Source organism: Drosophila grimshawi, unplaced genomic scaffold (assembly GCF_018153295.1).
Source record: "Drosophila grimshawi isolate 15287-2541.00 unplaced genomic scaffold, ASM1815329v1 contig_44, whole genome shotgun sequence".
NCBI lineage: Eukaryota > Metazoa > Arthropoda > Insecta > Diptera > Drosophilidae > Drosophila > Drosophila grimshawi.
In genome coordinates this window covers 4,831,218-4,851,457 of record NW_025063240.1, presented here as the reverse complement: position 1 = coordinate 4,851,457, position 20,240 = coordinate 4,831,218, and the positions used below count along the sequence as shown (strand labels likewise).

At 40.2% G+C, this 20,240-nt stretch overlaps 4 protein-coding genes across 5 annotated transcripts; 1 reads left to right on the top strand and 3 right to left on the bottom strand.

Moving 5' to 3' along the window:
- Window positions 1–6,088: 6,088 nt before the first annotated feature.
- LOC6558036 (putative uncharacterized protein DDB_G0271606) lies at window positions 6,089–9,603 on the bottom strand. Its single transcript, XM_001985195.2, has 5 exons — window positions 9,017–9,603; window positions 8,811–8,955; window positions 7,960–8,741; window positions 7,737–7,890; window positions 6,089–7,383 (listed from the first exon to the last, which is right to left on the bottom strand). The coding sequence occupies exons 1-5, from the start codon at window positions 9,435–9,437 to the stop codon at window positions 6,573–6,575; spliced, it is 2,313 nt and encodes a 770-aa protein (XP_001985231.1). The 5' UTR covers window positions 9,438–9,603; the 3' UTR covers window positions 6,089–6,572.
- Window positions 9,604–10,026: 423 nt separating this feature from the next.
- LOC6558031 (guanine nucleotide-binding protein subunit beta-2) lies at window positions 10,027–12,340 on the top strand. Its single transcript, XM_001985196.2, has 6 exons — window positions 10,027–10,209; window positions 10,548–10,993; window positions 11,053–11,254; window positions 11,312–11,441; window positions 11,612–11,698; window positions 12,082–12,340. The coding sequence occupies exons 1-6, from the start codon at window positions 10,138–10,140 to the stop codon at window positions 12,186–12,188; spliced, it is 1,044 nt and encodes a 347-aa protein (XP_001985232.1). The 5' UTR covers window positions 10,027–10,137; the 3' UTR covers window positions 12,189–12,340.
- A 102-nt stretch (window positions 12,341–12,442) lies between these two features.
- On the bottom strand, window positions 12,443–13,431 carry LOC6558028. The gene is made up of 2 exons (XM_001985197.2): window positions 13,265–13,431; window positions 12,443–13,205 (listed from the first exon to the last, which is right to left on the bottom strand). Exons 1-2 carry the CDS (start codon window positions 13,307–13,309, stop codon window positions 12,453–12,455), a joined length of 798 nt encoding a protein of 265 aa, XP_001985233.2. The 5' UTR covers window positions 13,310–13,431; the 3' UTR covers window positions 12,443–12,452.
- Window positions 13,432–13,873: 442 nt separating this feature from the next.
- LOC6558019 (chitin deacetylase 1) lies at window positions 13,874–18,481 on the bottom strand. Of its 2 annotated transcripts, none has more exons than XM_032740820.1 (6): window positions 18,366–18,481; window positions 18,201–18,270; window positions 16,756–16,867; window positions 15,905–16,017; window positions 15,383–15,532; window positions 13,874–15,211 (listed from the first exon to the last, which is right to left on the bottom strand). In XM_032740820.1, exons 2-6 carry the CDS (start codon window positions 18,250–18,252, stop codon window positions 14,061–14,063), a joined length of 1,578 nt encoding a protein of 525 aa, XP_032596711.1. In that variant the 5' UTR covers window positions 18,253–18,270; window positions 18,366–18,481; the 3' UTR covers window positions 13,874–14,060. The 2 variants fall into 2 exon arrangements, with proteins under 2 accessions (XP_032596711.1, XP_032596708.1); XM_032740817.1 differs by lacking the exon at window positions 15,905–16,017 and adding an exon at window positions 16,482–16,612 and having other exon boundaries at window positions 18,366–18,454.
- Window positions 18,482–20,240: the final 1,759 nt, after the last annotated feature.

Here is a 20,240-nt window from a genome sequence, read left to right as displayed (position 1 = left end):
GTCGCGGGCCGCAATAGCAGCCACATTGACGTCTTCATCTGGCCGTCGCATCGTCTGGCTGGCAATTCATTGCCATTTTTGGTATTTCAATTAAATTTTTTTATGACAACATCAAAACTCTATCATAATTCTAAATGTCTTGACATGAGCTTTGTGCCTTTGTCTCAGCGCTCGTGAGCAATGCAAGCCGATTGTATTCTCTTATTATACTTTTTAGTTTAAGAATTCCTCAACAGTTTTGGACAAGAAGGTTGTAAGACAACTTATATAATTTAACCAGTTATTAACCAACAACAAATTGGAACTTTAAGCAATAATAAATAATGTAAAAGAAGATGAAATGAACTTTAGATTCTGTTAAAATTCAAATAACTGAATAAATGTAAAATTAAATTTAGCATAATTCTAGGCACACTCAATTCTCAATAAGTTATCAAGCTACCCTCGCTGTGTGGTATCTTTTGTTTTTATTATTACCTTGATGCTTTTTGTCAGTAATTGTAATGGCTGAAAGCCTGGCCAACCACTTAAACTCCTGCCAGACTGTTTGCCTCTTTGGCTTTAGCCAGTTTCTTGCTCGTTTAATGATGTGTGAGCCTGGAATTTTGCGCGCGGCGTCTTCTGTGAAGTGAGTTGGGCTGTAGGTGCCTCTGGTCCCTGGTCGCGGTGCCGCACCAACTGACTGGCATACCAATTTATAATTTCTTTTAATAAAGTTGACATTCAGCCGGACCCCAAACAGTAGGTCTACTGCTTCTACCTACTCCGTATTTTTTTGTGCGTCTGGCCGAGTGGATCATGATCGCAACAACAGCCACAGTAGCAGCAGCAGGAGTAGGAGCAGCGAAAGGTGTTGAACTTGTCGCGCCTGGCATTTTGGCACTTTTCTCTTCAAACCCTCCCCCCTCTGCCTAGTCTTTAAGTTTGCCAGCTGGGGGTCGTCTAACATATAACATATGCAACGTCGCAGGGTCACCCTCGGAAACGCTACCAAATGGCTTCCGCTAAATCCATTTGTTTCAGACGAACTCCGGACCCGGACTCCCACACAGACACACGTGTCTACAAATTCCGCAAATATCCGTTATCCGTTTCCTTTATATGCGATTTATTTGCAGCGCTTATCAGCATGTGCAAATCTTTAAATTTAAAATAAAAAAAAGTACAAAAAATAGAAAAGATTCAAAAGAATTCAAGATACTTACGCACCCCGCACATCCGTTCGGGTCGAAAGCCCATCCATTCAAGCGCAGCGCTTTGACCATATTAGCACCCAGTTCCAATCCAACAGTTCACCGCGCCACCCCGCCCAAGTTGTGTGTGCGTTTATCTCTTGTTATCCAACCAAAAAAAGAAGAAAAAAACAAAGTAAAAATTGCTTTAAACTAAGGCACTAAGCACTTTTAGCGCCGTACAACTTTGTCAAGCGCGCATAACAAAGTGTTATGTGCCTTGTAACTAACACTATGTGGCCGTAAAAATACCCTTTCAATGCACCACAAACCCATTCCACACACCTCGGAATGAGGAAGGCACACTGGTTAAAAGATCGCAAAAATCTCATGCATCACTTTTGTAGAGTTTCTTTTTTGTTTTTTTTTTTTTTGTCAGTGAAGATGGATAAAATGTATCTTGCCGCAGCGAGATATTTGACAGACGAAAGTACAAAATTTTGTACTGTATTTTTAACACGTGAATAATTTGATTTCGATTATTTATTCCCCATTTTATTATTAGCTTAAATTCATTTAATTATGCTACCTACCAAAGAAAATTATATCGAAATACCTTCTCTTGCTGAGTATGGTTTTAATAGGTTTATGTTTTTAAAAAAGTATCGAAACTTATGCGATAATAAATTAATTATTATAGAAATATTCTATTGCATAATTTCAGCTGTGATTTTGATATCATAAGCCATCTTACCACAATCAGTACCACAGTGCGGCAGACAGTCTCGCCACAGTTTGTTTCTTTTTTTTTTGGGTAGGGGATGAAAGTGTGAAAAAAGTACATTTTTCAAATGTAACGTTTTTCATAGCATGCTTAGCGGGGCGAGTGAAAGTCCTTGCGACAACTTGCCGAGTGTATGTGGAGTCGGGACACGGGACTTGGAACCCGAAACTTGGGTGTGGATATCAATGTAGCTCTTTCTCTGCTGCGCTGTGTTGATTTTTATAGTTTTGTCTAGCAAAACAGTTGCAGATACTAAAACCCCACGAGTTTTTTGCGGTCGTTTTGTTTTCTGCACCATTTGCGTTTTCCTCTCATGTGTTGTGTGTGTGTGTGTGTGTGAATGTGTGTCTGCGTTTTTGTTGTGTGCTGTTTGTTGTGTTGCTCGAGCGTTTGCATCAAGTTGTAAATTTGGCGATTAGCACCCCTTTGTGAGTTGGTGATGTGAGGACAATCTAAGAGGCAACAAAATGTGCTCTGGGCAAGATGCGCGCCGGCTGATAAGTTTTGCTACCTAAAATTAGCATAGGCCTGCAACAGGACAACTGGCACTGACCACAAAGGCAAACCAGCAGCAGCCAGCAGCGAGCAGCGAGCAGCAGCCAGCGGACACTCAAAGCAACAAACGGCGATGATCTTGTTGCTGCTGTTGCTTTATGAATAAAACATTTTGGTTTGGGTGAACGTGGCCAACAGTAGCAGCCGCTTTGGCATCGCAATTGAATTGAACTGCTCGAACTGCGGCCTGTGCAACTTGCAACTGCTGCTGCTTCTGCCAGTCAGCAGTTGCTACAAATGTTTTACAAGCTTTTCAGCGCTTCGTTGTTGTTGTTGTTGTTATTGTGGTTGTTGTTGCCGCTGTTGTGGGCCATTGTTGTTGGTGTTGGAGCGGCAGTTCCCGGAAACAATTCAGTTTAAAAAAAAAAGTTGAACAGAAAAAAAGTCGCTGTTGCAGTCGCTGTCGCAGTCTCGCAACATTATGAACATGGCCAATAAATCGTGAATTGTTCGAATGCTCGAAAAGTTGCATGTTTGATTTCTGCGCCACTTGCATTTACTTTATGATATTATAACCCGGACAACGTTTGACATTTGGCGCTCTTTATTTATGATAACAGCCCCTCCAGTTTTCACAACATTGCAGTTTGTCAGCATTTTGTCGCCGACTTTCGTTGGAGTTTTTATTTTGAATCATTTTTTATTTTTTTCTTTTCAGTTGCCTTTCTCGACCCAAAGCTGCAGGCGTCCATTTGAAGCTAAATAAATTTGGAGCGAGTGAAAAATTGTCAGAGGACAGGAAATGAGTTTTAAATATATATGTGTCCTCTGTAGTTGCACGAGGTAGAAGGGTATGCCCAGCTTACAGACACTTTTCTCAGATATTTAGCTTGGCAACCTTCTTTTGCTTGACATTTTTGGTAGCCTGCAGGCCTTGCCAGGCTGAGATTCATTGAGATACATTCTCAAGCGTCGTGGCAGCCAGAAAGGAGCTGCAAATTGGTTTAACTGTGGCAGCACTAACAGTGTAACACTTGCCCGCAAGCATTATAATATTTTTATATATTTTTCATGATTTTTTCTAGTTATCTGTCTGCTGGGCGAACCCGTTAAATGAGCCGCGAAAATAGTTTCCGTCTTTGCGTCTTGCAAATTGCATGTTCAACGTTAAGGCAAAAAAAATGTGAGTTTTCTTTTAAACTGCCGAGATGATTGAGTTCCCAGCAGAGATGAGAGCGCTTAAGGGTACTTTTTTTTGACACGACACAAATGCTTACAACACAAATTGCATACAAGCACGACAGAACCATTAAATTGCTGTTGAATATTTATTTTTGTAAAATATGCAGAGAATTACATATTAAAAAACATAACTAAATAGCCATAATTTAAAATGATTTATTCAATGGAGCTTTGCTTTAGTGAGTAGTGTTGATATGGTAGATATATATATATAATGCAAACTTGCTTATAAAGAATCACACAATAAGGAGCCATCTCTAATGCGAAATTAAATTGAAGGCGCTGGAAATTGATTTTCAAAGTGACACATTTTCTGATAAAATGCTGACAAAATTTGAGGGCTGTTAAGCCAAGATCACAGTACTGTGAGCATCATTTATTTTTAGATTTTTTCCTATAAGAAATACTATGATTGCTTTTTGGTGATGAACTTAAAAACCATTAAATATAAAATATTTATACTTTAAGTTTTTGTTATCTGCAGAGGTAAACACAGTAAGTGTGATGAGGTAAACACAGCAAGTAGTAATCAGGTGAGGAATCTAATCTAATCTAGATGGGTAGACAAATAACTAATGATTATAAAATATATAACTGTGAGAATATTGCATTTTTTGCTTTAGTTCTCCATTTCGTATGTATTCGACACTGGGACTTTTTCTACATGCAGCGAAAAGTTGCAACATATCCATCAGCAAAGGGATAATATTTTAAAGCATGTTTACATACATTAGTGCCTTGACAAATGTACAGTTTTATCTGATTAATATTGAAATAGCTCGAACCATTTTGTATTTTGTTTTGTGGTACCTGCAAAGCCCACACCCATAATTGATTTAATTAAAAGTCGCGCACTCAACCGTTTAGCGTGGCATGCAAATGAATTGCAACAACAAACAACTGAACGGAATCAATCAAGCGTGGCCCCAATTCCAAGTAGATATATATATGGTGGCCCCCTGGTGCCAGGGCTGCACACATATCGAATTTCTCTCCGTTTGATTAGGTTTCAATGGCTGCGAACTTCCGCCTGAAAATGAAAATGTTTATTAAAACTTTTCACTTTTACATAAATTTTGTTGCAGCCACATCAGCAGCAGCAGCAGCAGCTGTAAGTTAAGTAACCACACCCAATGTGCCACCATATGTCGATGGGACACGCCCCCAACGTGTCCTATGTACAGTGTGTGCACACTAGTGTCGTCTCGCTCTAGCTTCCTGCCCATTGGATGCGCCAATTAAACCGGTTTGTGCCCGTTTCGCAATCAGTTGGCCAATGCCAGGCTACAGCCATTTTCAGTGCCAGCTGTGCGGCAGCCAGCAGCCAGCAACCAGCAACTGTTGTCTTATATACCACAAGGTGTAGCATACATATAATAATTGGCAACTGTCTGCGGGTCGTTGCTGTTGTTGCTGCTGTGGGTAGCTGGTTGGGTGCTTGGCTGGTCTGCGCAAGTGCCTCCACTTGGGTGGCCGGGCTCCAGGTTCAGCAGCAGTTGTCTAAATGTTTGCGCACAGATGCTGCTGCTGCTGCCACTGCTGGGTGGCAGCGAAAAGCGTTCATCGAGCTGGGAGTCAAAGCAAATCGCAAAGCGCTGTCCAAAGTAAGCTGAAATATGCTACATCAACTGAGTGCTGTGCTGAGTGCCAGCTACATTGATTTTTATACACCCTAGAATTACGTTTTCGTTGGGTATGCACATTTCAACATCAGTTTGAATACCATTATGTGTAATCGATTTACCTTTTGCTTTTGGTATTTAGTATATTGGGTATATAGACTTTTACTGCTTAATTAGCTATTTCTCATTGATTAGTTCATTGTTCAGAATATCACTCTTAAGAAATCGTTTAGATCGTTAACAATGTTTAAAAAAGGGTATCATGATGTAATTATTATTACTCATTTTCTGATACATATCTGATGTATTAAGCAAACATATATGTAGTTGTAATATTAAACAGAATCAATGCACAAGTGAAGCAATCTTAATAAAGATAATCTTTTTTAACGCATTCCTTTACATGTGGGCTTAGAATCTGAACTTTAGACCATGTTCTGTTACCCTTTCCTTAAATAACTACATTTTTTGTTGGAATAGGTTATATTTTGACTTGTGTTAGTAGAATTGGTAAATATGTAATCACTATGTATTATATATGTAGCTAACTAAGCAACTATCAGTCGAAAGATTTTTTCGAAACTTACCAGTCGTAATTTCTATTATGCTCTAGTTGTTGTTCTTGTTTATTTTTATCACTTGTTAAATAAACTCGAAAATTGCCAACTCAAAGAACTATATGGTTTATGTCAAAAATATTACTGAAAGAGACAAAAAGTAGGCAATCGCAGGGACTGCTTTCAATCAAATAAATAGAGTAGTTCAAAAGTGAGTTGTTTTGAAAAATATGCATATAGTATTTTTCGTTTACTATGTTGTTCCATTTCGTTTTGAGTACACAATATGTTGTTATCAGGTCTATAACAATTTTTGTATTTTAGTTCCAGTTGTGTCTACCGGAAGCACACTAAAGCTAAACAACATTACTGTTTGCTTGCCAAATTTTGGCCTATGTACAAAGAGAAACTTATGCTCAATTGTTATACAAGTTTTTGTGTAAGTTGTGTTGCGTGTGTTTGTTGGTTGTGTTGTGTTGTAAATTTAAAAATGACAAAGACAAATTAAGTAGATTATGTGTGAAATCATGCTAAAAATCCAAAATAACACTTAAGAGCTAATAACGCGCAACGCTGTGAAACCACTTTGAATTATTTTTATTTATATTTGTATTTTTTGTTGTTTTTTGTTTTGTTTTGGGATCCAACGAGATCTGTTCCAGTGATTTAGTGATCCATATCTCGGCTTCAACGTATATGGCTAGTGATTACGCAGCGCCTCGTTAATGACACCCAATATGTTGATTTGCAGATCTGTGAAGGCCACCGGCTCCAGGTGTGCCTTGCGTATTTTCATGGCAACGGCCTTAAAGAAGGCACCAATTTCATCCTCCTCCGTGGCCATAGAACAGGCGCCCAGTGGAAACAGTGCCTGACTAGCCGTCGAAGGTGTATTGGCCGAATTCTGAAATCGTGTCGATGTCGGCGTGTGCACCTCCAGCTTAGGTTGCGCATATTCGCTGGCAGTTTGCAGTTGATGCTGTTGCAATTGCTGCGGCTCCAGACTACTGCCAGTTTCATTCAGCTGCTGATCGGGCTTGGAGAGCGCATTGCTAACACTCTGTACGGCCATATAAACCGAGTCCTCATTATTTTCATAGCTAACAACATGCTGTTGCTGTTGTTGTTGTTGTGTGGGTTCTTCTGTTGTTGCCGTTGTATCCATATCCTCATTCTCATCCTCCTCATCGTCATCGTGCACTACATCGCCATTTATATAGTTTTCAATGTCCATTTCATCATAGCTAGCCACACACAGCTCGCTAGCCTGTTGCACCTCCTGCTGTTGCTGCTGCTGTTGTTGTTGTATTGTTGCAGATAGCTCGGCTTTGGTTGGTCCCGTTAGCGGCGGCAGTGTGGACATATTCAGCTGGGAGGAGCTGCTGGGCGATGCCTCCAGAGTGCTGACCTGTGGCTCGGAATGCCGCAAGGGCGATTGAGTTCCCAAATGCTCATCCAGCTCGCCTACAGCCTCATGCTTGGGCAGCAGCAAACCTAACGTGTCGCCATCGCTGCAAGTTTAGATATTGAAGAGATTATATGTCTATATCTTTGAAACTCCTTAAATATTTAGCAATCACTTGCTGGCTACAAGTGTCTTAAATCTATGGATACGAAGGAGTTACAACAATGTTTTCAACATTTTGAAAGGATTTTCAAACAGGGCTAATGAATAATTTTATTTAGAAGTTTGAAAATGGTTTTGTGGTCTATCAGAGAAAAGATAAACATAGACCCATCGATGGAATAAGAAACCAAATGCAATTTCTGAATCAGCTAAAATGATATATCTTTAGAGCTTTTTATAAGGATTCAGTCAGCATCCACAAATCAAAATCAAATAACAAATATTTTGTATACTTACAGCGACTTTTGTTGTATGTATTTTTGTAGAAAACCGAGCGAATCGTAGTGTTTCCAGCGCGATGTGACGTCCATATGCAGTTGGGTTTTCAGACGTTTGTATTCGCGTGCATATTGATCGCGCAGTGCCTTCCACTTCTGCCTGCACTGCTTGACTAAGAGTGGTTGGAAATGTATTAGATAGCTATGCATATTAATTATATAGAAATCTAGTCGGCAGTTACCTGGCTTTTTCAATTTGCGCGCTATTTCATCCCAGACTTCATGCTTTAGTTTGACATTGCGATAGTTTTGATTGCTGTAGTTGTAGATCATATCCTCTTGCTCGATGAGTGTGATTAGCTCTTTCTCGAAGTAGCTCTCCAAGTTGAGATATGTGTGTATGGGATCATCATCATCCTCATCGGCATTGCTTTGATTATTGCGCGTCGAGTTTTGATTGACAGCACTCGCAGCATTTACACAATCAACGAAATCGTTGTAGAGCGTTTGATTTGGTGTCTCGCAAGTGACCGTCATTGTTGTCGTGGACCCAACACCATTTCCACTGGCATCACTCAAATAGTTCCAATTGGTGTCCTGGTGTGGTTGCTGCTGCTGCTGTTGATGTTCCAGCATTTGTCCCGCCATAAGCGCACTCATGAGGCCACGTGTCGCATCCGGTTTCTTATCAACATTTGCAGCAGTTGTTGCTGTTGCGGTTGCCGCCGTTGACACCGTTGTCGTTGCTGCTGCCACAAAGGTGCAATTTTCCAGCATTGTGCCATTTCGATCCTCGATTTTGATATTGGCAAATTTGCTGGGCTCAGCGGATAAATTAAGGTTTTGGCTGCTGCTGTTGCTGTTGCTAAAAGAGTTGTTGTTGTTTGTGGTGTTGTTGTGCCCATTGTTGTGGATGCCGCTGCTGTTGTTGGTGGTGGCGACATCAGTGCTGGTCATATATGGCAGCGTTGCAGTAATGAATATGGTTGCATTATGGCCATTCTGTGCACCGCGTGAGCGATAGCTGCAAATGAATAGAGAATATGCTTCATTCTGAGTATCTATTTTGCTTTGAATTTGCTGCTGTTTTTACTTGCGTGCCAGCGCATAGGGACGTAGAAAGTCCAGTTCCTTAAAGTACTTCCACTTGACGTTGCCTTTGGTATTCAGTTTGGCGCGCTTTAGCTCCCGGCAATATTGATCCCGCATCGCCTTCCATTTGCCCTTGCATTGCGTATCTGTCAATTAATTATTTAGCAACAGTTTCTGATTTTAAGCTAGTTTGTGTCTATAAATCACCTGTCCAACCCACACGACTGCCGATTTCCGTCCACTTCTCATCCTTGCTTTTGGTGCTGCGATAGAGCTGATGTTTGGGATTGTAGAGCGCCTGCTCCTGCGAGACGAGCGATATGAGTATGAGCTCCTTGGGTATGCTGACCACATTGTCGTACAGGCTATGTGTGCTACCGAGATTCACGAGCTGTGAGCTGCCGCCAACAAGTGCTTCCGCATGCTGTGGCTTCTGCTTCACCATTTGTGACACATCCTCCGCTTTGGCCATATACGCATCCGTCTCCGTATCCGTATCCATTTGACTTTGACTTACAAACGGCAACGAAACGCGTTTAATGTTGGCAAGCGCATCGGTCTGTCGTTGTTGATGTTGTTGGTGCTCTTGAATTTGCGCCGCTTCGCTGGCGCACTGTAGTGTTTCCATTGTTAGTGGCTGTATTTGTGGCTCATTTTGGCGGCGACGACGTGCCGAGTTAATTGTTTTCAAAAAAGAGAAACAAAATTATTTTGGCCCCAATTTCGTTTGCCGTCCAAACAGCTGTTTAATCGCACGCGCAGCAGCTGTGTGTTGATATTTATTTCGCATCGATATCGATATATCGATAGCAGAAAATCCTATTTACGATATTGATCTATGTTAATTCTCTTTGGCAGCAGCTCTTACACCTTCGCCGTTACTTGCATTTTTGCCTCGGTTAGAGGCGGATGGAATATTTTTTTACAAGTTTCAAATAATATTAAACAATAAATTTATTCTACAGAAGCAAATCAAACATTTCTTTCAGCGGTATACTTCTGTTAAGTGAGGAGTAGTTGTGTTAAGTATTCAGTGCTGCAAAGTTTAGGGCAGTAGGCAATGCTCATCATTGAGCATGCGCGTGCGTGTTGTGGTTGGCGCTATAGTTTTTGGAAATTGCTTAAAATTGTTGCATTTGTCTCTTGCCATAGAACTAATCCAATTAGTTAATTGCATTACCGTCTCAGGCATTGCGACGAAACCATCATAACAGTGTAAGTTCAATATTTATGTCGACATTAGTTTGTCTCACGACGCGTTCTTGTCTGGTCTTGTGCGCTCCAACGGTTTTTTTGTTTTCGGAATTTGAAAAATTTAATGCTTAATCATGCCGCCGAAAATTGATCCAGAAACCCAAAGCCTCTACGATGAGATCAATGGCATGATACAAAAGTTTAAGGTTACAATATTATAAATTTTCATAAATTGAATCTAAATAATTATAAAATTTTTGGAGATATAATTATAATAATATATCAAATATAAGTAACAGTAATATATAACTTAATATGTTGAGAATAAAACCTCAGTAATATTTAAGCATAAATAACGATCTAAGATCACTGTAATTTCTAAAACTCGAATTAAACACCTTTTAAATCTTATATATTTTAGGCCTGCTAGCTTTGATTTAAATAGTCATTGTATGCATTCAAATTGTAAATTTGTCTTCTGAATGTTTTAGTTTACCATCACCATTTAAATATTTATATATATTGTTAACTATCTCATGCTTAGGATGATCAAAAAGCGAAGGCAGACTGCACACTGGCCGACAAATGCGGCGACATGGGCGATGTGTCCAAGATACGCTTCTCATCGAAAAAGACTTTGAAGGGTCACATCAATAAGGTGAATTCAGTTCATTTTGCTGGCGATTCACGTCACTGTGTGACCGGGTCACTGGATGGCAAACTGATCATCTGGGACACCTGGACGGCCAACAAGGTGCAGATTATACCATTGCGATCCGCTTGGGTGATGACCGTTGCCTTCTCGCCGTCGGGCAACTTTGTTGCATGCGGTGGCATGGACAATCAGTGCACCGTCTACGATGTGAACAATCGCGATGCATCCGGAGTGGCCAAAATGGTGCGCGAACTAATTGGCTATGAGGGTTTTCTCAGCTCATGCCGTTTTCTCGATGATGGCCATTTGATAACCGGCTCGGGCGATATGAAAATGTATGTAAAGGAAAAGAAAAAAACACAATAAGTTGGCTCTGATTCTTAAATCTTTACAGCTGTCACTGGGATTTGGAGAAGGGCGTCAAGACGATGGACTTTAATGGACATGCTGGCGATATTGCCGGTCTCTCATTGTCGCCCGATATGAAAACGTATATAACCGGATCCGTGGACAAAACTGCCAAATTGTGGGATGTACGCGAGCAGGGCCACAAGCAAATGTTCTTCGGACACGATATGGATGTATCCTCTGTTTGTGTATGTTATCCCTATTCTACTGCTATTTCTTGATCTTTCATTGAATTCATTTTGTAGTATCATCCAAGCGGGTTTGGCTTCGCCTCCTGTTCGGAGGATCAAACGGCACGCATGTACGACTTGCGTGCGGATCAACAAATCGGACTCTACGAGCCGCCACAAAAAAATACGGGCTTCACTTCGTGCGGTGCGTATTTGAATTTTGTTTTGGTTTTTTACTTGTGTGCTAGATGTATATAAATACATATATATATATATTCATTTGGTGCGCTTTGCCTGGCTTTTCTTGCGCTTTTCTTTGGCTTACCTTGACTTTAGACTTTCTTTAATTTGTAATGTGATTTTGTGCTCTATTAGCCTTATCGACCAGCGGTCGCTACTTAATGTGCGGCGGCATTGAGGGCAACGTGCACTCGTGGGACACAGCGAAGCAGAAGCATACGGGTAGGTTTCAAAATGGATATATAGAAAAGCCTAGAACATGGTGTAACTAGATCAGATGGTGACATGAGCTATTTTGAGGTATCAGCCTTAAGAACATGCGAGTTAGATAGAGATTTTCCGAGTATGGAAAGAATGGCAGCTGATTTCTTTTATTTTGCCTGTCTGACCGCAAAAAAACATTCTACAATCATTATTTGCAACTGTGCAAATCAAATAAAATGAAAGATAATCACAGCAACTGCTTAACAGCTGCCAAGTCTGGTGTGACAAGAGACACAATTACTATGTTACCATTTCATATAGTTACACCATAGCCTAGGCTTCTCCCAACAGACAATTGATTTTTCATTATTGACATACTTTGCTCTTTCTCTGTCTCTCAGGCACGCTGTCTGGTCATGAGAATCGTGTAACTTGCATCAGCCTGTGCCCCAATGGCATGTGTCTAGCCACGACCAGTTGGGATCAGCAAGTGCGTTTGTGGCTCTAATCGCACCACGCACTACGCTTTCTACTCTCTACACTCTTCACACTTGGTTCAATATACGTAGTCTAATTGCATAATTTATAGCTTAGTACGCTGAATTAACATTGACATGATATTGCAAATAAACTGCTTGAGGAAGCATCACAAAAACTGAACAAGCCCTTGAATTTAATCCAGATTAACTGAATTACTCGAAGACAAACCCATATTTATGATATATTTTATATTTAATAGTTAATTTCAATCGAAGAGACGCATTCGATTTGATTAGTTTTTATTTGAAGCAATCTCCCTGACGCGCTGATCCAATGGATACTTTGGTACGAAGGACTCTAATCGCTGATTGCGACGTATCGAGCACTCCTGATATTCTATCCAATCTGTCATGGTTTTGTTATGGCACACCTCCGAATTGCTTTTTGTGTACACATCGCGACGCAGATCCATGTAAAATACACGTTTCTTATGCTTATGCTTATAGATATGTCGATCTAACCAGGACACCATCTTGTGCTTTCCATACGGTATTGTGGTGCCTGTGCAAACGTTGGCCAAATGCGCTTCAGGATTGTACATTTTGTTCGGATTTTCGGCAACTTTAACACGCTCCTGTTTTCGCGAACTTTTGGTGACTGCACCCTCCTTCAGTTGATTGCCGTGTGCTACGCTCCACGGATTATATATCCATTTGCCGTATTGATCTTTGCTTAGCTTTGCCATTTTGAGCGTTGCCACCGTTGTGCTACTCTTATTAACGGATCGACCCCATGTGATAGGATTAGCGGTTGTAATTTTCATGGAATTGCCCATTGTTTTCATTGAGGTTGTGGTTTCTCTTTTTGTCTCCATCCACAACTTGGGAGTGGCTTTAAAAGTTATTTCATTAGGTAAATTCTCGGTTTGGGCCTGAACATGCTCCATCGATGTTCCTAGCAGTTGCATAAAGTAATTGTAGTCCTTTTTAGGGGCATGAGTGGTGCGCAATGAGGGCACGGTAAATATCTCTGGCACCAAAGATAACTATTGAAAGCACATCTAAATTTGACTACACATATTATCTATATATTCTATATACTTACATGTATTGCACTCCATAAAAAAATATGCAAATTTTGTACATTCATCTCGGATGCTTTGCTGGTTTTTTAAGAGTATTATTATTGTTGTGGAATATATGTAATTTCTTTTGTGAGTAAAGTTGTATTATTTTGCAAAGTGTGTTTTGATTCAAAGGGTAAACTATTGTGCCGTTGCTAGTAGAGAAAGAAATTATATCGAAGGCTTGCTTGATCTGTAAAAAAATTTAAATAAATATTGCAGCAAAGAGTTATACTTTTTTTTTAATATATTTTTTATATTTTTCTTATAAAAAATACTTATATAATTACAAAGATTTTTAGCTGCTGCGATATTTGGCGCGATTTTGTTTTTTTTTTTGTGAAATTATTTTTTTTTTTTTAATATAACAAAGTAGCAGCAAAGGATTTTTTTTTTTTTGATTTGTTTGTGAAGTAATTTAAAACAATTCACTTTATCATTCAACATAATCAAAGGAAAAGTGAAACGGGCAGGGAAAATAGATAGTCGAAAAATTCTAAAAAAAGAACACTAAGAAAAAGGTGAAGATTTGCATAAATAATTAACGGAAGAATAGACGGAAAGATGAGAGTAAGTGGGAGAAGAAGGAGTACAGTCAGATAGATACATTTATTGCGTTGTGTAGGAATTTGTATTTAGTTTATCAGACTCTCGGTTGAACTACTAATGCGTTGTTCTCTTGTTTAGTTTTTTTTTTTTTTTGGTAAAGGAAATAGAAGTGAGAGAGAGACAGAGAGAGAGAGAGTTAGAGAAAAGGGAGAGAGAGAAAGAGAGAACTTAAACGGAGAAGCCATCGCCGGTGGGATCAAGGATCCAGGGATAGTTATTGGGGCACTCCATGCAAGTGAACAGACGCAGCGTCTCGCCGGGCAGCTCCCGTGTCGTCAGCGGACAGGCGTTGGGCAGGGAGCAGTAGGGTTGTCCCTTGACATCGCACTTCTCCTTCCACTCCTGGAAGTCGCGCAGCGAATTGAGCTCTGTGGGATTCTGCATCCATTGGATGACCTGCAGATTGGTCACAAAGAACACATCGTTGCGGCCGAGCATCTCCTCAATGAACTTGACCAGCTCATCGCGATACTCCTTCTTCGATTTCAGCCACGAGGCATGGAAATGCAGACCGAGTGGGGCACGGTTGCTGTTGTAGTGGCGATTGAAATTGTGGCGCAGAAGACGCGCAAACTGCTCGCCGGAGGCAACGTTCGAGCAGGAGTCAACCATGTGGCAACCGGGCAGCGACTCATCAAATGTGGGATCATCGCGACGATCCAGCTCATTCATGACCATCTCCCAAACGGGATGGCTACGCGACGGGCAATTGTGGGCATTGCCATTGCACTTGTGCGGCATGCGGAAATACAGGGTATATGGCCAGATGGGCACACGGCCCAGCGATGCTGTAATCGAGGCATCGTACACAAAGAACTGATCGGCCATCATTTCGAATTGCTTGTTGCCACCCACACGCAGGTAAGGAGCACGCATGCCAATGATGGAGCCATCGGTGATATTAGCGAAACGCTCAACAATCAAACGGGAGCCGGCCATCTCGGCCAGCCAGTCATCATAGCTGCCACTCGACCAGTAATTGGGATCATCCTTGTGCGTCAGCGAGAACACAGAGATCTCATGACCGCGACGATGCAGATCCTGTACAGCCGAATAGTTTGTGTACTTGTGCGAGACAAAGAAGGTGCCCTTGATGGAGCAGCCATTGGGATTCTGGTGTTGTCCATTGAAGATATCCTCGTACAAATCGATATTGTCCACATTGACGGCACCGTTGAACGTAATCGTGATCATCTGTGGCACCTGCTGGGGCTCAATGCCGCCGGGAATACGTGTTCCGTCCGCCGAGCAGAAGCAATCGGGCAGCGCACACTGTGTTGAATCGCATTCGGGTGCACGATTCGGATCCTCATCAACAGCTGCAAGAAATAGGAATTTTTACAATATTTATTAGTTAGGTGTGAGTTGGCAATTGCATCTTTGTCATCCTGATCAAGGATATAAATCTTATGTAGTCAAAGGTATATACTTGAATATTTACAAATTGTTTAATTAAGCTGATATTTAAACTATGCTAAATTGAAACTTACAGCATGCATTCTCATCGGACTCGTCCTTGCAGTCGGGCTTGCCGTTGCAGAAGAGCTCCTTGTCCAGGCACTCGCCATCACCACAGGACAGCTTGCCATCGGGACAAATGGGCTCATCCGTTTTCAGAATGGGCTTCGCCTTGCGCGGCCCTGTGCAGAAGTGGATTAGGAATTCATATGTTAGATATTGGCTTAAATTATGGTTTTTGGTTTGGTTTGGGTTAGTGACAACGATTGTCTAAATTTTGAAGTGAGAAGTATACAAGTGAGTGTGAGGGAGGTTAGGGTGCTTTTTATTGATGGTGATTGTTGTTGCTGTTGTTTTTGTTGTTCTTGTTCTTGTTGTTGTGGTTGTGGTTGCTTCGCATGTTTAGTTGATAAGTTCCAAAGTTCACTATATCTACATAAATACATGTATCTGTCTAAGTGCTATGTACAAGTGTTGTTGTTGGTTTTTTTTCTTAGTTTTGAATTTGAATTTGAATTTTGTTTGCTTGCTGGAGGCAGTCAAGACACACTTACTCTCTTTCTCATCGCAGTTAGTCACCTTGGCCTTCCAGTCGCAGGTCTGCTTAAATACATCGAAGGCCAAACCGGAGGGGCACTGAATTTCTTTCAGGCCCGACTTAGTACATCTAAAAAATAAATTTTTTGTTTGGTTTTTGCTGTTTTTTGTTTCGCTTTTTGGTTTTTTGCTTCGCTTTGCTTTTCGTTTCGTTGGTGTAATTGTTTTTTCACTTCTTCCCTGAACTGTTCGTTTTACTAGCTAACAGAACTTTGGCACTGGTTTTCTGGGATTGCTTGGTTTGGGTTTGATTTTGAATAATGCAATGATGCGATCGTTTAGTTTTTAGTAACAGAGACAGGGAGACGCAAATAAAAGAGCACATAAACACACACGTATAGATAAATTTATAGATATATAGACATAGAGAGACAGAGACAGATAGATGGACACAGACGTTACAGGACAGAGTGTTAGACAGTGTGTAGGATTTTTGTTTTTATTTATTTATTTTTTTTTTTGTTTTGAGCTCGTATTTGAAGTATTCTTTTGGGCACATGGCTCAATGACTGGCTCGGACACAACCCCACTTACTTTGATCGATATCGCAATTCTTGACATTCGTCTTCCAATCGCACAGCTGACGAATGACATCGAACGCCAAGCCGCCGGCACAGCGGATCGGTGCCAATCGACTGGTGCCACCTTCCCCGGCACTGTCGCACCTTTAGATTGTTTTTGATTTTTTTTAAGTGCAAACAAAATTGTTGATGTGAAAACAAAACAAATACATTTTCCCAACATCATTATCATCATGGACTGAATAACATCAGTTTGCAGAAATTGAAGCTAGATCTTAAATGCTTACCTGTAGACTTCACGGCAATCGGTTTCCGTATCCAGACGGAAGTATTCATCAGCGGGACGATCGGCGCATACCTCTTCAACATCAATGCCCTCAAGTTTGTCCTGACTGTGAACTAAAGGAAGGGTAAATGCCAAACAAAAAACATGTGAAAAATTAATTAATTATGTGTTTAAATTTTGTGAATTCTTTTCGAATTCTTTATGAAAGTTAGAAATTTGGGATATTGTCAGTTCTAAGTAGTTCGCATTTATGAATTACATTAATTTTTTTTTAATTGTCTATTTTATTATTCTATAAAAATCTACTACATATATTTCGTTTATAAGACTTGTTCAAAAGTTTAGATGGTTTCTTGTGCTGCTTGGATTTCTGTTAATTTTATTTAATGCAAATATACTTTTTATTATTTAATTATGCACATAATTAATATTAATCGACAGCTTTTAGCATTTATGGCTTTTTATGCCTCCAAGCAACAGCCGAACGACGTTGAACCGGTTTAAGCCAAACGACTTCTAATAGCCAAACAACTCTCGTTTTTATCTTGTCTACTGCCTTTTAATACTCATGGATATCTCTCGACTGGCAAAGTCGGCAAATGAAAACGAAAGGGCAAAGCGAAATTGCTATCACACACAAACATAAATACATCATACATAAGGTGTAAGTGAGATACGTCTGCTAATGGAGCATGTTGTTTACATGGTAAGGTGCAGCTGGTGCTGCCGCTAAACTGGTTTGTGTATTGGCTAATGTGTGGTGGTTGTGTTGGAGTTGTTGCTGGAGTCAGCGAAACCCGTTTGCAGTTTAACTTTAAGTGTATTATTGCATAAACAACATCGGAGTTGTCTCGTCCAAAAATAATAAACGGAACCAATCGCGTTCGTATCAAAATGTTGCCTATGCTAATTTTTATGGCCAACTCCGGCTGTCTCTTGTCCTCTTGCCACAGTTTTTTTCTTCTTTTATTTTTTCCTTATGGTTTTTGTTGTAACATTTCCAGTTTCTGGTCTCGCTCAGGAAATTGTTCAACTTGCAAAATGCGTGGCTATATATGTATATATATACATATATATATATAAATATAAATTTCGATTTATCTCCACTCTCCTTTTGCTTTTCGCCATTGCATGTTGCTAATGATTTATGAAAATATATAACTTTTTTCAAGTTTAATTGCCTTGGCCAACGACCGAGGCGTCTATTGACGTTTATTCTCTATTTCTGTATCTATTTTTCTTTCTTCTTTTATTTATTATTTCTGTTTTGTTGTGCAAAAATCTGTTTATTTACTGCTACCCATTCAGCTGGTAAAGGTCAAGTAGGCGTTGTTTTTTTTTTTGCCAACGTGGCCAACTCAAGTTTTAAGCTCGAGTCTAGGTTTTTAGGAGGTGGGTAACGGGTAAGGGGTATATGGTTTATGGTATATGGTTTGTGGTACTCACCAGCTGCACAGCAGAGCAGCAAAACGCTCAAAATTGGCCACCAACGCGCCATTTTCAGTACCAGCGCTGGCTGCAAGATCGAGAAATCGAATGAAAAAAAACGAATAAATTAGCAAAACTACACTTTTATGGGCACTTGAGGTATGTAGTGGAAACAAGTATTACTTTTAGCGCTCAGCAAATGTAGAAACTGCGGCTATTAACGAGTGAACAGAGGGCACTCTTCCAACACAACAGCCACGCTTACACTAGGTGTTGTCCGCGGACAACGAGTTCTATTTATTAAGCCGTGGTGTGTGCGCCATTTTAGCTCGGTGTGGTGAGTTTCGCGCTAACAGCGGCAAACGACGGCGCCGGCGCAACTTGCTGCCGAGCTTTTGTAGGGGTAAAACCCATGCGACGATTTTGTGGAATCCATTTCGAAAATGCCAAGGCGGTTTCAGCTCTGCTTCTGAGTTCCTGTTTGTGTGTGTATGTGTGTTTGATTTGAAGAAAGGTTAATTAGCTTGGGCGCAGGTGTGAGTTGATTTTGTTATTGTTGCTGTTGGTCTGTGTGTGGGTTTGGGTGTGCGTCCGTGCCTGGTGCTTGCCTGGAGCTGCACCTCTGAAGTGTTTACAGTTTGCTGCCACTAATGCTGGTGGGCAGCTTTTTTTGCTACCCAATGCAGCAATGAGTTGGCAGCTCAGCTGCATAAATCAAAATCTTCACATCAATCATCAGACTGACCCTGAAATTGCGTCTTTGTCTCTTTGTCATCTTGGAATTCTATGAAAAGACGTGTGCAACTCGAAATCTCGATTTCGTAACTGTTTATATACACTGCTCGGCAGGGGGCAAGGAGAATATTGGGTTCGTGAAATGCCTTTCTATCTTTATGTATGTATGTCTCTTTAACAACTTTATCAGGGAGACTACTTATTATCATCTTTGAAGCTTATACCAAAACTTATATTGAATTACAAGAATAATAATATTAATATTAATTTAAATTTATTATTATTTTATAAATAGAGTATGTCGCAGTCGTCTTAGTGTTCATACTCATTCTTCTGTACGTAGTAGTTTTTGAACATGTTTCTTTACACGTTTTTGGCTGCCGCTTGTTTAGTTACTTTTTATTTTCACCCACACTCGTGTGGCATGGCAATTGGTTATACACAGACACCGAAACACACACACACACACACCATTTGCATTTTAACGGCTCTCTTTGCCCAGCCCGCTTAGCCAGAAAAATTGTCGATTCCGCACACAACTTGCAACGCACATTAAATTCTCCTTAACGTGGCTAAGACAGCAGAAAAAAAAGGTTAATAAACCTCCTGCAAATAAAAACAACAACTGCTCCTCCTTCCATTGTTTTCCAGAAACGAGTAGCAACACTTTAATTGTCGCTGAGTCACACATGTTAAGGTTACCTTAAAACTGTTTATTTTTGTTTGTTTTTATTCTCCATTGGCTGAAGATCACGAAATTTTAATTAATGGCAAATTGATTATGCGCTTGTTCAGTTTTGCAGTCGCCCATCTGGTTATGTAAAAAATATGCAGGCGAGCCAATCGAAAAGGGGCTGTTACTCAATAAGTTAAGAGCTCGAATGAGTTGATGATGATGCTGGTAGTAATGACTCCCCTCCGTTTGTGCATATGCAAAAAAAAAAAAAATTAACAAAAAAACAAACAAAAACAAAAATAAACTAAAACGGAGCAAGTTTGCGGATACGAAATTGTTGGGGACGGGCCCAAATATTGCGGACATGTTAAGATTCACATAAAGGCTATAACTATCATTGGCCAGTAGTGTATTATGTAATTACATATTTAGGGATAATAATAAGCTAAATAATACTTAAATGACACGATGAAAATTGGTACTTTAAGCAAATTATATGTGATAAAAATATATTCGTAACTACAGATAACGTCAAATTAAGCGGAGCCTTTAAATAGATTGAGTAAAGTGTAAAAAACAATTTCATTTAATTGCATGCTTAAGCGACCACTTTATAAATTATATAATTAATTTTGCATTACTATATT